At 45.1% G+C, this 14,930-nt stretch overlaps 1 protein-coding gene across 5 annotated transcripts in view; it reads right to left on the bottom strand.

Annotated features, from left to right (window-relative positions):
* GDPD5 (glycerophosphodiester phosphodiesterase domain containing 5) overlaps positions 1 to 14,930 on the bottom strand; it is a 189,088-nt gene that overhangs the window by 27,047 nt on the left and 147,111 nt on the right. For all 5 annotated transcript variants that reach the window (XM_065065554.1, XM_021285101.2, XM_065065505.1 and 2 more), the window contains exons 6-8: positions 11,747 to 11,845; positions 9,070 to 9,163; positions 4,439 to 4,584 (exon numbers count right to left, since the gene is read on the bottom strand). In XM_065065554.1, coding sequence (XP_064921626.1) covers positions 4,439 to 4,584; positions 9,070 to 9,163; positions 11,747 to 11,845 — 339 coding nt within the window. The remainder of the gene's footprint in view (positions 1 to 4,438; positions 4,585 to 9,069; positions 9,164 to 11,746; positions 11,846 to 14,930) is intronic.

Genomic DNA, 14,930 nt, shown 5'->3' with positions numbered 1-14,930 from the left:
CAGAGGAAATGACATTTTAAAACTAAGTCACTTAAGGTCTGGCAGTTCAAATAAACACTTAGAAACTCTAACGTCAGCTTCATCACGACACCACTGGAAGTGAAGAGCATTCTCTTGAAGAGCATCACAGATGGATGAACATCTCTGGCTGCTCTGAATCAGCAACCGGCACGGACGTCAGCAGAAGTGATCTCCGGAACACCGTGCCCTACGATGGTACATGCTGGGTAACCTCTATAACACCACAATGCTGTTATTTAACAGCCCGTTTCCTTCCAGAAGCTTTTGAAAAGGAGATGATAAGCCTTCCAGGCAAAGATGTCATCTTAGGAGCATGTGATGGGTAAGCTCCTAACCTAGCCAGAGCCAGCCACCCTGATATAATCATTGTATCTCCGAACGAGTCCATCATGGATGCAGAAAGCTATCCTCCTTGGTTTCTTAAACTCTTGCTCGATCCTGGCCTTGAGGGGACTGAAGTCACTCACACCAATGACATAAGCCAGTAAAGGTCAACCAGAAAGCCAGGAAAGTAAATTTAATTCTGTCTTCTAAAATCAGATGCTGCCTATTCCTGGAGGTTCCGCTGGCACCACTTCGGACACAGGATCTCCCTGTACTAGGAGTTCATATCCCTTAAAATGTGAGGTTTTTGTGAAAAGGGTGAATTCAAGTAACAAATATTTCCACCACCCCAGCCTGTTTCTCCCTCCAAGAAAGAAGGAGCTGAAGGCCTAAATTCAGCATGTTTGGGGCAGAGATGCATCCAAATGGGACAGCTGCTGGTACAAAAATTACTTACTGAGTTTAGAGCTGATTTTATTGCTTTACAGCAAAACTGTGATAACTAAAAAATGCATACATTTTCTGCTTGTATTCATCTCTGTCTCCCTCCAGTTTCTTCAGTGGGTTTCCTCTTTGAAATCATACAACACATTGTGTCTAAAACCCAAATCCAGGTTTGCAATGATCCAGTGCAACTGGACACAAACAGTTTCTTAACAAACCAGCTCTGAAGTGAAGGAAGCCCTGGGGCACAAAACAATGACCATTCTTTGCAAAAAATCAGGCTACTGTTCATTTCTTCCTGCAGAGATGCAGCAAGTAATTGCTAGAAAATTACCCATGGATTAACTCATTTTGACTATTTTTGTGCTCAGAAGTCAAACTGCAAAAGCCTTCAAATGGAGCCAAGAGCTTTGGACCTTTCTAAATGAAGGTTATGAAAGGGAGCTAGTCAGAGCAGCACAGACTTGCTACGGTTGGACATCACTACACTGTATTTTCCCCCTGATTAGCCACCTCGCCAGGTCCTCTACAAAAATAAAATTCACTGCATCATTTGTATGTTTGAGAGGATAATGAAGAAGCTTGCAGAGAAGAACCAAATTTGTTCCAAACTAACTGCAGCCACTGCACAACTCTGGCATTGTGCAATGAGCTGCACTAAAGGATTTAATCTGAAAACTTATTAACGAAAACTAAGATGCTGAAGGGAGTGGAGCATCTCCCGTGTGAGTCTGAGTCATTGGACATGCAGACTATTGCTTGGAGGTTAGAACAAGGCTTCCTAGTCTCTGATCTTCCTTCTTTCAGGCTTTAGAGAAAACCATCTGCTGCTAGACAACCAGCTCTGCATATTGAGGAATGGTGAAGGAGGGGATCACAGAATCACAAAATGTCAAGGACTGGAAGGGACCTCAAAAGCTCATCCAGTGCAATGCCCCTGCTGGAGCTGGAACACCCAGATGAGGTTACACAGGAAGGTGTCCAGGCGGGTTAGAATGTCTGCAGAGAAGGAGACTCCACAACCCCCCTGGGCAGCCTGGGCCTTCCCTCACCAGGAAGAAGTTTCTTCTCAAATTTAAGTGGAACCTCTTGTGTTCCAGTTTGAATCCATTGCCCCATGTCCTATCATTGGTTGTCACAGAGAAGAGCCTGGCTCCATCCTCCTGACACTCATCCTTCATATATTTATAAACATTAATGAGGTCACCCCTCAGTCTCCTCTTCTCCAGCTCCAGAGCACCAGCTCCCTCAGCCTTTCCTCACATGGGAAATGCTCCACTCTCTTCAGCATCTTGTTGCCCTGCGCTGGACTCTGTCCAGCAGTTCCCTGTCCTGCTGGAACTGAGGGGCCACAACTGGACACAATATTCCAGGTGTGGTCTCCCCAGGGCAGAGTAGAGGGGCAGGAGAACCTCTCTGACCTACTGACCACCCCCTTCTAATCCACCCCAGGTACCATTGGCCTTCCTGGCCACAAGGGTCCAGTGCTGGTCACGCTCACCCTGCTGTCCAACTCTTTCCCCCTACACTGGTCTCTAATAGGTCATTCCCCAGGGATGCACCCTGCTGAACAACACCTGGGCCACAGTTCCACACTTGGCCCCAAGTGTCATCCATCACCACTTTTGATCAACATTAGCCACGTTATGCACCCTAATACACAAGAAGCATCTTCCCAGATAGGTTTATTCCATATTGCAAGGGGTGTTTTTCTGGCTCCAGGGAAAAACAAAATCACAGAATAATTTCAGTTGGAAGAGACCCTCAAGATCATCAAGTCCAACCATAACCTAACTCTAGCATAAAACCATGTCCCTAAGGACCTTATTTATACACCTTTTAAACTTCTCCAGGGATGGTGACTCCACCACTTCCGTGGGCAGCCTGTTCCAATGCTTGACAACCCTTTCTGTGAAGAATTTTTTTCCTAATATCTAATCTGAACCTACCCTGGTGCAACTTGAGGACATTTCCTCTTGTCTTATCACTTGCTACATGAATCAAAGCAAAGGACCAAGACTTTGCTGAGAGTATTGTTCCAATCAGGTTCGTGTAAACAAGTTCAATATGGAGGACAGAAGCATTTTGTCTGCTGTTTAGTTTCTTTACAAGGCTATGTGGGGCACCCAGGAAACCCTACAGGAAGAAAATCAACAGGTTTTCTGATTTTCTGCCATGCAGAAAGCACACAGAGCACAGGTTCTCACTGGGCTTCTTCTGATCTTCAAGGTTGGTACAGACTCAGTAGGACAGAAAAATCATTTGCCATGCCCAGAACTCCATTTGATCACCCACAGACGAAATATTAAAAGAGTGATGCAAATCAAGCTGGAAATTCAAGGGATTGCTTAAAGAAAAAGAAAATCGTTAAAAATAAAGACAACTAAAATAAAATACTTCTGTGTCATGATAGGTGTTTATCTCACCAAGCGAACTCCTACTGAGCACTCTTGAACTTGGAGAGGAGCTCAAGCACGCCTCAACCGGCCAAATGGGTTCTGATAGCCTATATATATATAGGGGTTTTTTTTTTGCTTGAAATGTCAGAAAAAATAGCTGGATATCTTAAAAAAAACCCATATATTTGCAAGTCCAGTGCCTACATTGCAGAATGTGGTCTGGTCTGAAGTCAATCACAGAATCACAGGATGGTTGGGGTTGAAGGGACTTCAACCCAGTCCAATGCACCTGCTCACACAGGGTCACCAGAGCAGATCACACAGGAACGCATCCAGGTGGGTTTGAATGTCTCAGAGAAGGAGACTCCACACCTGCTCTGGGCAGCCTGGGCCAGGGCTCTGGCCCCTCAGAGTAAAGAAGTTTCGCCTCATGTTCAGATGGAACCTCCTGTATTTCAGTCTGTGCCCATTGCCCTCATTCTAGCGTTGGGCACCACTCCCTCTTTGTTGGTCGTGTCCTCTTAACACCCACAATCAACCAGCAGAAAGAGATTGAGGTAGAATGCAATGGTCCTGGGTGCAGAAGCACCCAACCTGGAGACCCAAACCAGTATGCCCAAACGCCACAGGACAGCATTATGTGCTCAAACCAACATTCTCCATCTTTACCCTGGACATGTCCAGAAACCTTGGGAAATAAAAGACTATATAATTATGTTGTCAATGTCTATCCAGAGGGAGATGATGGGATTGTTTCATCACCTCATGCAGCCTCATTATGATCTTCAATGCAAAAGTATGGTGCAGCTTGTTTGCTTTTCCAGGCTGCCACATACTCAAGGCACCTTGCTGTGAGTTTAACCACTGCTAGTCCTGCAAAAGCCACAAAGAATGAGCCTCAGGCTCTAAAAAAAATAAATAAATATCAAACTTCTACTGCTGCAGCTCAAGGGTCAAGCAAGCCTGGAGAGCCCAAAACCAGCAGAACTAGCAGCCAGAAAAACGCAACAGCACAAACCACCATGAGCAAGGCAAGGATTGTCCTTTTGTTTGTAAGGCATCTAGAACATCTAAGGTGTGACTTGACTCTGATTTGCCACCACAGTAATTCTAGCCAGGAGGGGTGCCACTAACTTATATTTGTCATATACATTCTCTGGAGAGCAGCCTGGAGACCATCAGATCTGGTATCATCCTTCAACATGGGCAGAAGAGTCAGACAACACAGTACTAAAATTGAAATTGCTCACCATTGGTGCTCCACGGTGACCTATAATGGCTGGCTTTGGTCCCAGAGCCTTCTTCTCCATTATGCAGGGGGATGAGATGGTGAGGGGAACGAGGTAAAGTGCAACTACAACTGCGAGGTATGCGGTGAACATCAGCATCTGAGAAGCTGAGGTGGAAAGAGAGAGAAAGAGCTGGTGAGAATGTTGGTCCTGACCTCCTCACACCACGGGAGCAAAGTCAAGACGTCTTCATCTTCCTTCAGAAGAAAGACTGGTCTACGGTTGTTGCCCCAGTACAACAGCAAAGCTCTGTGTTTAGAGGGAAACATATTCTGTTAAAAAATAGCAACAAAACTTTGAGCTAATTAATTCTTGAGGGAGGTTCACTTCATTTGATATTGGGAAAACAAAGAGTTAAGAAAATTGCTTGAAAACCTAGCAATGTAGCCCAAAACACTGCCAATTTCCAGCCCTTTGGGTGGCACAGCACCAAATTTTGCCCTGCCTGACAGCAGATATCAATCACCAGTTAAACATATCTACAAATAAGTCATGACTCCATGTTGGCACATTTAATTTCACTTGGGTTTATATCACTTGTGTTTATACTGGTGGTTCACCAACACCACCCATTTCAGCCGGAGTAACAGCACTTTAACTGCTTCTCCATTAGGATTTGTGCCAGATAGAACTGAGTTAATTTGCAATAATGTTTTACTGGTTAAACTGAAGATGTTTAAATAAATTCTTGGCTTGTTACCCACATCCTTCTGCCAGTGACTTCTTACAAACTCCTAAAGTATCCAGGAATCTTTCAAAGGTGCTGCCAACACAACAGAATCATCCCTTGTTCTCCACAGACATGCATCCCTCATAAAGAACAAAAAGGCACCTTTGAACTCCTGGGCTATTTGGAGTCACTTGAAACCACAGATAAAAAACAAGCTTTATGCTTTAATATTGTTATTATTTATTTTTCAAACTCATTAAGGCTTTGGAACTCAATAAAGAACCCCCAAAAACCTCGTTAAAACGTATTTGCCATGGATGCAAAATGGAGAAGGCAGGGTTTGTTTTGTTTGTTGGTTTGTTTCAGGGGAAGGACAGAACAGCCACGCTCTGGTCCTGACCACAACTGATCTGGTTTCACACAAATAAACTTATTTTTTGCTTCCAGCATCTAAAAACTTCATTCAAACATCTTTCTACCAGCCAGAAAGTAGCACTAGTAACTCTGCCTGCTAATTTTACTGGATGGCATCTTGCTAAGTGAGTTCATGTCATGTCCTGCACCACAGAGGTGCCCTGGAATTATGCATTACCAGCATCAAGACCTCCAGATTGACACCAAACATTATCCTAACCCAATTTTTGCTCATTCCAGGAACACCACACGACCAGGCTTTGAAAAATCAGCCTAATTTTCATCAAAGTCTCAGGCCATGCAAAGAATTTGGCCCCTTCCTTCTTGGTACTGCAATTTAGGGGTTAAACAGCTCAAATTCAGACTAAAGGCAAGTGCCACGTGAAGCACATGGGCTTCCAAATATTTTGATCACTGGACTGGACCCACAACGAAAAGATGCCCCAACTTGGCTCACAGACCACATTAAAATGGAGCTGAAGACCTCATCCATGAATCTGCAGCATCTAAGACCACGTACAAAAAATTAAAAATTAAATACATACATGAAATCCAAATACAAAACGTTCAACTTGAGGTTGGATGGTCTATTTGGAAGAATTTCTACTGGTGATGACCCAAGCCAAGCAAACATGTTGTCTACATGACAACACCAATGAGAACATACAGATGCAAACTTTCCTTCTCCATCCTTCGTGCCCTTAGTGACCACTCACTCCAGCCCAATTTGGGCTCCTGGAAGAGCATCTTTCTCACACTCCCTTTTGCTACTCAAGGCTTCCAAGGCTCCTTTGATTTCAATGTTGTCTATGTGACCTCAGAAGCAAGTTGGAAAACAAGCTACTACTTTTTTAAATACTGGAGCTATTCGAGAAACTTCTATTCTCCAGGTTCAGAAAAAGCAGCATCGGGAAAACAAAACAAACAAACCAAGTGTAAATTTGCCCAGTAAAAAATCCAGTTGATTTTTGCCACATGCCTCAAAAATGACAAGAAGATATTGTTGCACCAATGCCTGCAGCTGCATCAGTTATTTCCTAAATATTATAATTGGTGAGTGAAATATTATTTCCCGTTGCAACAAACTGTAGATTCTCACAGAGATTTCAGTTCTTCTCTTCCGTTTTTAACACCACCATGTCAAGCATATCCGTACCAAAGAGTCTGTAAACTCCTCCAGGAAAGATAACTTTCACAAGTAAAATGACCTCGAAATAGCTTAAAGATCCAATGGTACAGAAAAAAGAAAAAAAATGTTTTTCTTAAAAAAATAAAAAAAAAAAAAGGCAAAAAAAAAAAGAGAAGGAAAACAGCTTCCTGGCTTATTAAAAAAACAAACAAACACGCAATTTTCAGGGAATTCAGTTGCAAAAGAAAAAGTATGAGGAATTCACAAGGAACACATGCAGTCTCTGCTCCAGGCGTATCCAAAAATCCTTGCTCAACTGGCAGCCTAATGACATGCTAGGACATATTTAAGAACAACCAGATACAGCTTCCTTGGCATATATATAAATGAAGGCAGAGCAATTCTTTCTTTGAAAGGTCTCTCTGAATATCAAAGTTTTTCCATCTTCAGACACCATTTCCTCATTTTTAATTCCTACTTCTTGGAAGTCTTTTGCAAGTGCTGCCAAATCCTTCCAGGGCTTGTATTTTGCTGCAGGTTAAATACCAATTAAAATATTGTTTTTTGGAGATGGCACCGATGTCTGAGAACATCCATGGATGCCCTGAAGATAAACACTTCTGAGGGCACAGAAGGATCAAATTATTTCACAAGAAAACTTGGAGGAACGTCTTAGGCTTGGGAGAGATCCCAGCAATGAGGTGGGACAGGGGAGGTGCACAGAAAAGCTTATTTCCATGGACAGGACCATCAAACAGAAGAGCTGTGTTCTGTGTGTCCTTCACCTCTCTGCTTCCTTAGACCTTTGACCATGTCTCAACATGCATTTAGGAAGCACCTAACCATTGGGGACTAGGTCTCCACTTGCTCCAGTTACGGGCTCCCTAGTTTAAGAAGGATAAGGAATTACTGGAAACTTCTTCTCAGTGTGGGTGACAGAATACCGGACCAGGCTGCCCAGGGATGTTGTGGAGTTTCCTACTCTGGAGGCATTCATGACCTGCCTGGACACCTTCCTGTGTAACTTCATCTGGTGTTCCTGCTCCGGTGGGGGGGATTAGATTGGATGAGCTTTCAAAGTCCCTTCCAATCCCTGACATTCTGTGATGTCCAGTGGAGGGACACAACGATGCTGAGGGGTTTGGAGCATCTTTCTTATGAGGAGAGAATGAGAGAGCTGGGGCTGTTCAGCTGGAGAAGAGAAGCTGAGAGGGGATCTGATCAATGTGATAAATATCTCCAAAGTGGATGTCAAGAGGATGGACCAGACTCTTTTCAGTGGTGCCCAACAATAAGATAAGGGACAATGGGCACAGACTGAAATGCAAGAGGTTCCATCTGAACATGAGGAGAAACTTCTTTACTCTGAGGGGCCAGAGCCTGGCCCAGGCTGCCCAGAGAAGTTGTGGAGTCTCCTTCTCTGGAGACATTCAAACCCATCTGGACACATTCCTGTGTGATCTGCTCTGGTGACCCTGCTTTAGCAGGTGGGTTGGACTGGATGATCTCCAGAGGTCCCTTCAACCCCAACCAGCCTGTGATTCCATGAGCCATCTGGGTGCTGCTGCATCACAAGCAACAAGTCCACTAAGGCTTTAAAAATCTAGAAGTGCCAGTGAGGTCTGGGAAGGGAGAGGTACTTATGAGACAGAATAGAGTAGACTGTTTCTGTTGGAAGTGACCTACAATGATCATCTAGTCCTACGGTCTGTCCAATTTGGGGCTGCCTGAATGTTAAAGCATGTTGTAAAGGGCATTATCCAAACATCTCTCAAACACTGACAGGCTTGGGGGGTCAAACACCTCTCTAGGAAGCCTGTTCCAGTGTTTGACCACCCTCTCTGTGGAGAAATGTTTCCCAATGTCCTGTCTAAACTTCCCAGATGCAGCTTTGAACCATTCCCATGTGTCCTGTCACTGGATCACAGCGAGAAGAGCTCAGCACCTCCTACTCCACATCCCCTCCTCAGGAAGCTGCAGAGAGCCTCAACCTCCTTTTCTCCAAACTAGACATGCCCAAAGTCCTCAGAGGACATTCCTTTCAGTTCTTTCACCAGCTCTGATGCCCTCCTTTGGACATATTCAAGGACCTTCACATTCTTCTTAAATTGTGGAGCCCAGAACTGCTCACAGTGCCAAGATGAGGTAGTACCAACACCAAATACAGTAGGATAATCCCCTATTTTGACCAGCTGGTTTAGCGCACCCCAGGATATGGTTTGCCATCTTGGTTGCCAAGGCATGTTATTGATGCGTATTGAGCTGCTGTAGGCCAGATACAGAGAAGAACACTGCACATTAGCAGCTGGGGGTGGCCCAGCACCCCAAGAACCACCCATCAACCTCTGACCACCATGCAAAGACACGAGCAGTACTCACTGGCTTTCTCCGTTCGAGCAAACTGCCCTGCTATCAACCACGACAGGGCCGTGACCGCCACAAGTGCTCCTATGTGCAAAAAGGGGGCTGTGGCCTGCAGGACACAAGAAAAAGAGAGAAAAATTACGATGAGCACTCCAGCACCTTGAAAATGTGCTCAACTTGCAGGCTCCACAAGGCATCAGAGCTCTCTGTTTCCAGTTGGATTTCATACCATTCCTAAAATAGGTTCCTGCATTCATTTTGGCCATCTCTTCTGCCAAGAAGGCCACTATGAAAGCAAAGCAGCAAAGCTTGGAACTTCTTGAGGAAGATCTCACCCAATAACACATATATGGAAAAGGCCTCCTTAGACATCATGCAAATTCATTTGAGGCTCTTGGTGCCACCAAGTTTTAAATTTCTTGTAGTCCAGTTGAACACTGGTCAACAGCTCAGTGTCTCAATGAACACTGGTGACAGTGTTGTCCCTCAGGGGTCCGTATAGGGACCAGTACTGTTTAACATCATTTTAAATGCCATTTACAGTAGAATCAAGTGCACCCTCAGCAAGTTTGCCAATGACCCCAAGCTGAGTGGTGCAGGTGACACACCTGAGGGATGGGGTCCATCCAGAGGGATCTGGACAAGCTGGAGAAGTGGGCCAAATGAACCTCATGAGGTTCAACAACGTCAGGTGCAAGGTCCTGCACCTGGGTCAGGGCAACCCCCAATGTCAATCTAGGCTGGGGATGGAGGGATGGAGAGCAGCCCCAGGAGAAGGACTTGGGGGTGCTGGGGATGAAAGATTGGCCATGTGCCGGCAACGTGCGCTTGCAGCCCAGAAATCCACCCGTGTCCTGGGCTGCACCACCAGCAGCGTGAGCAGCAGGTGGAGGGAGGGGATTCTGCCCCTCTGCTCTGCTCTGGTGAGACCCCCCTGCAGTGCTGGTCCAGCTCTGGGTCCTCAGCACAGGACACACATGGACCTGCTGGAGAGGGGCCAGAGGAGCCACAGGAATGATGCGAGGCTGGAACAGCTCTGCTGGGAGGACAGGCTGAGAGAGCTGGGGTGTTCAGCTGGAGAAGAGAAGCTCCAGGGAGACCTTAGTGCGGCCTTTCTGGACCTAAAAGGGGCCTGTAAGAAAGATGGTGACAGATTTCTGAGCAGGGCCTGTTGTGATAGAACAAGGGGTGATGGTTTTAAACTAAAAGAGGGAGATTCAGGCCAGACATGAGGAAGAAACTGTTGGCCTTGGGGGTGGTGAGAGCCTGTCCCAGGCTGACCAGAGAGGTGGTGGATGAACCATCCCTGGAGACATCCCAGGCCAGGCTGGACGGGGCTCTGAGCAACCTGAGCTGGTGAAGATGTCCCTGCTCATGGCAGGGGTGGCACTGGGGGAGCTGTGAAGGACCTTTCTAGACCAAACTGTTCTGGGATTCTACAAACACACTGGACTGTGTATCCAGATGAGAAAAATTTTGAGGTGGATCCTCTCAGTCGTGCTTCTGTTCTCTGCCTACATAAATCCTTAAAAACCAAGAAAAGTGAAGCACTTCCAAGAAATAATATTCTCTTGTCTGAATGCTATCTTTCCCCCATAGATTTGCGTATTCCCAAATACACACCAGTGATCACCAGTAGAACTCTCAAGATTTACATGGGCATAATATTTTTTTAACTCTTTTGAAGAAGAGAAAAAGGAATAGAGAGCAGTTCTATCAATAAATTAGCAGTTTGTAACTGTTTTCATCTAACACTTACATAGTCCCGCATCATACCACTAGTCTTCTTTAAAAGAGGACTAGATCACAGAAGGTGCATTCTTTTTAAAACATGTATAAATTTATGTGCCATATAAAAATATACCAAGAGTACTTCTTCCATAAGACTGGGAAGCACAAGATTCTCCAGACCTGGACACCAGCCACCAGAACACTGCTGGCAAAGTCAAGAGGAATTGTACTGTTCCTCCAGCAACTCAAAATCACACCAAGTCTCAGTATTTCCCACCTCTAACCCTGCAGCCAAGCCTAAAGTCTAAAGGAAAAAGCCTTGAGGACTCCATGGGAGTTTTGCTGCAAATATTTCTCATTGCGAATATTTCAATGTTGGGAGCAATAAACATCAAGACAGGTTTTTATACAGTAGAAAGACACAAAGTCACCCTGATCCAGTTTAAGATGTTCATGCTCATTGCAGGAGGGTTGAACCAGATGAACTCTAAAGTCCCTTCCAACCCAAACTGTGCTATGATTCTACCCTGTTTCCCTGAAAATAAGACCTACCCCAAAAATAAGCCCTAGCATGATTTTTCAGAATGCTTAAAATATAAGCCCTACTCAAAATATAAGCCCTAGTTATAGTTCATAAAATAATAGTTAAATAGTGTCCAGGCAGCTATACATGTAAAAAAGTAAAAGTAATTGGCAATAGAATGCAGTAGGACAGAGGTGACAATGTGATGACATGATTGTATTTGAATAAATGTTGATTTTTTTTGTTCAAGAATAAATGTAGATTGTTGTTCATGGAAAAATAAGACAACCCTTGAAAATAAGCCCTAATGCATCTTTTGGAGCAAAAATTAATATAAGACCTTGTCTTACTTTTGGGAAACAGGGTATGAAAGTCCATGACACGTAGCTGCAGTGGCCCCTTTCTCCACCCAGAGACTCATCCTTACAGACAACTTACTTGCAGTGAAATAAATACCATCTCCCATTCGTCGTCCCAAAGCTGTGCTATCGATGACATGGTCACCACGGTAGTTATCAAGGTCGTCATCAGGCCAATCTGCAGCAAATACAAGAGTATTTACATACTGGAGCCTTTGTCTCATTATCATAGCAGTTTTACAGGTTGCGAAATAGAGAGAGAAAACTTTTCTACATAATAAATGGCTCCAGAAAACCAAGTCTTAGGACCCACATGGAAAGCGATTGGACTTGTGTGTTGTTCCAGTCCATGTTGGGTATTGGAACAGGCTGTCCAGGGCAGTGGTGGAGTCACCATCTCTGAAGCAGTTGGATAGACGAGGAGATGAGGTTCTCAGGGACATGGGTTAGTGCTAGAGTTGGGTTAATGGTTGGGCACTGTGATCTTAAATGTCTTTTCCAGCCAAAATAATCCTACCATTCTATGAACCTCCTGTTTTCCACTATTGATGAAACAGCACTGGGCTAAATAATCCCAGGAGGACACATCTCATGCATGATCTCTCACTTTCTTCACAGATTGACCCAAGATATGGAAAAATCAGGTGGTTTTCCCTGCCAAAGTGGATCAGAAACAGCTTAAATACAGTTTAGGTTCTGTCAGGCAACTTCAGGAGGTAATCCTGGGTTCTCCTGGCCCTGCTGCAACAGCCTGTGGTGTACCAGTGCTATGGGAGGTTGGTGGCCTTGGCTCATCCTGACTGTCAAATGCTTCTGTTTGGGGATAAAGCTTGAACACACCAAACTGACAATGAACATTGCACTTATCAGTAAAACATGAATATGCGTGCAAGCAAGGCTGTGCATTCCCATCACTAAGCAATTATCTTCAGCACAACTTCACACACGGATGTGACTTCACCTGGGTCTGAAATAGCAACAACCATGCAACTGTCATGCAAGCTGTGTTGACGGAACAATTATAACAGATATTACAGCTTGAGAAGAGGTTCTTGATGACAGTGGCTAAACTGAGATGGCAGAACAAGGCTCAGTTCATCAGCCACTTGCCCCAGCCTCAATGCAGAAGCACTCAGAAGTATGGGCGGAGGGGTCATACATGTGGGGAAAACGTCACCTCCATTTTGAAGGTAAAAAGTTCAAACTGCCAAAAACTGCCACAGAAATAACTCCAGCTGTAAAGAGCTAAAATCTGGGCTGTCTGCAAAAAATGGTTCACAATCCCCCGCCTCTCCGTCTGGTTTCACGCTCTGCTGTACCGCATGCCCGCTGGATTAAAAGGATGGCACTGCTCTGAGTCTCAATCTCTTATACTCTCTAGATCTGAAATCTGTGTGGGAGACTTGGGTAGAAAAGGGTAGCTGATACATGACAGCAAGTTAATCATCTAGGATGCACAGGACATCTCTAGACAGATTTCAAATTTGGACAAGGAAATAAAAAAAAACAAACATATTCCCAACATGTACATAAAACACTTCAGTATATAAGGACAGGGGACTATAAGAATCATAGAATCATTTTGGTTGGAAAAGACCCTCAAGAGTTCAACTGTTCCTCCACCCCTGGCACTGCCCCATGTCCTGAGAACCTCATCTCCGTCTGTCCAACCCTCCAGGGATGGTGACTCCAGCACTGCCCTGGGCAGCCTGTTCCAATGCCCCACAGCCCTTTTTGGGAAGAAATTGTTCCCCACATCCAACCTCAACCTCCCCTGGCGCAACTTGAGGCCGTTTCCTCTGCTCCTGGCGCTTGTTCCTGGGGAGCAGAGCCCGACCCCCCTGGCTCCAAGCTCCTTTCAGGCAGTTCAGAGATCAGAAGGTCTCCCCTCAGCTCCTGTTCTCCAGGCTGAACCCCCAAGGTCCCCCACCTGCTCCCATCACATTTGTGCTCAAAATTTTTGCAGGATTAAAGGAGAAAATTGGAATGAATCATAGTACTTGCACATATCAGCCTTTCCCGCATCCACTCATCTATATTTGAAGTTAATTCATCGTGGTTGCACTTAATCCAGTCTCTTATCTAAACCTGCTTAGAAAGCTGAGGGAAGTGTGGGGAAGGGAAGAGAGAGAGACAGAGCAGCACATCTGAGTTGTGATGAAAGATGGACTTTTTTGGAAGAAGGAAAGGGAGGCTAGGGGTTTTTTTAGGCAAGGACTAATTCATTTCCACCAACACACTCCTTTTTCTGGTCTTACTCATCCAAACCCACCAGCCACCTGGAGCGTGTCTGAAAAATACCATTTCCCCCAATGAAGAAACATATGTTAGACTAAAGAATCAACAATTTCTTTTCCAGCAGCAGACAGATGGTCCCCACCTCCTCTTTGCATTGCATCCCCGCCTCCCAAGGAAGCGTAATCTCTGTAATTTCTAGAAAAAAAGAAAAAGGAAAGAAAAAGAAAGGGTGGGGAGGTCTGTGTGCTCCCTGTCCTGGGGGGGTGACACATCTGGCTCAGGCTGTGATCCTGCACGACCTTGTCATGTGCAGAACAACCAATTTCAGAAGGAGCTGCACATCAGCAGATTCAGGACTGCTCCCTTAATTAGCTATTAGCAGATTGCCAGTTACCATTAAATCCTGCCAAGCCGTTTTTTTGGGCACTGTCTCTCCACACAGCTTGCTACATCCTCTTCCTCTCCCCTTCCATGCTCCAAACACCAGATCTGCACCTTCTTTTACATTTCACAGCATTTTTTCTTGCCAAACTACTCTACCTCTTTGGGTTCCAGCAAACCACAACCTCCACATTGCACACCCCAGTTTTAACACCTACATCTTCTCTCAAGGCTTTTCCACAGTTGGTTCCTCCAAGCACATCCTGAATAGCTTCACATCTGCTCAGCCCTCCTCCAGGGCTGGCTGCAACACAGAAAGTAACACCAGAGGTTCATATGGAGTAACACTGAGCTGAGACTAAACTCAGGCTGATTCCATGACACAGTGTTTCTTAATCTCCAAAAGTGGTCCCTTTGTCAGCAGGGACCCCAAAGCATTTCACCAACCATGTAGTTATTGTCTCCAGGCTTTGACTGCCCCTATTATGCCATTTTCTCAGTCCTCTAAGATGAGGACACATGCACCACAGACATCTGAAGTTTCAACTCTTCTTAAAAACACGGTGACAGTGAGTATCACATACATCTGTTAGAGAGGGGCCAGAGGAGCCACAGAAATTACCGAGGCTGGAACAGCTCTGCTG

This window comes from Columba livia, chromosome 1 (genome assembly GCF_036013475.1).
Source record: "Columba livia isolate bColLiv1 breed racing homer chromosome 1, bColLiv1.pat.W.v2, whole genome shotgun sequence".
Lineage (NCBI taxonomy): Eukaryota > Metazoa > Chordata > Aves > Columbiformes > Columbidae > Columba > Columba livia.
The sequence above is the reverse complement of the archived record's forward strand: the minus strand, read 5'-3'. Positions and strand labels throughout refer to the sequence as shown.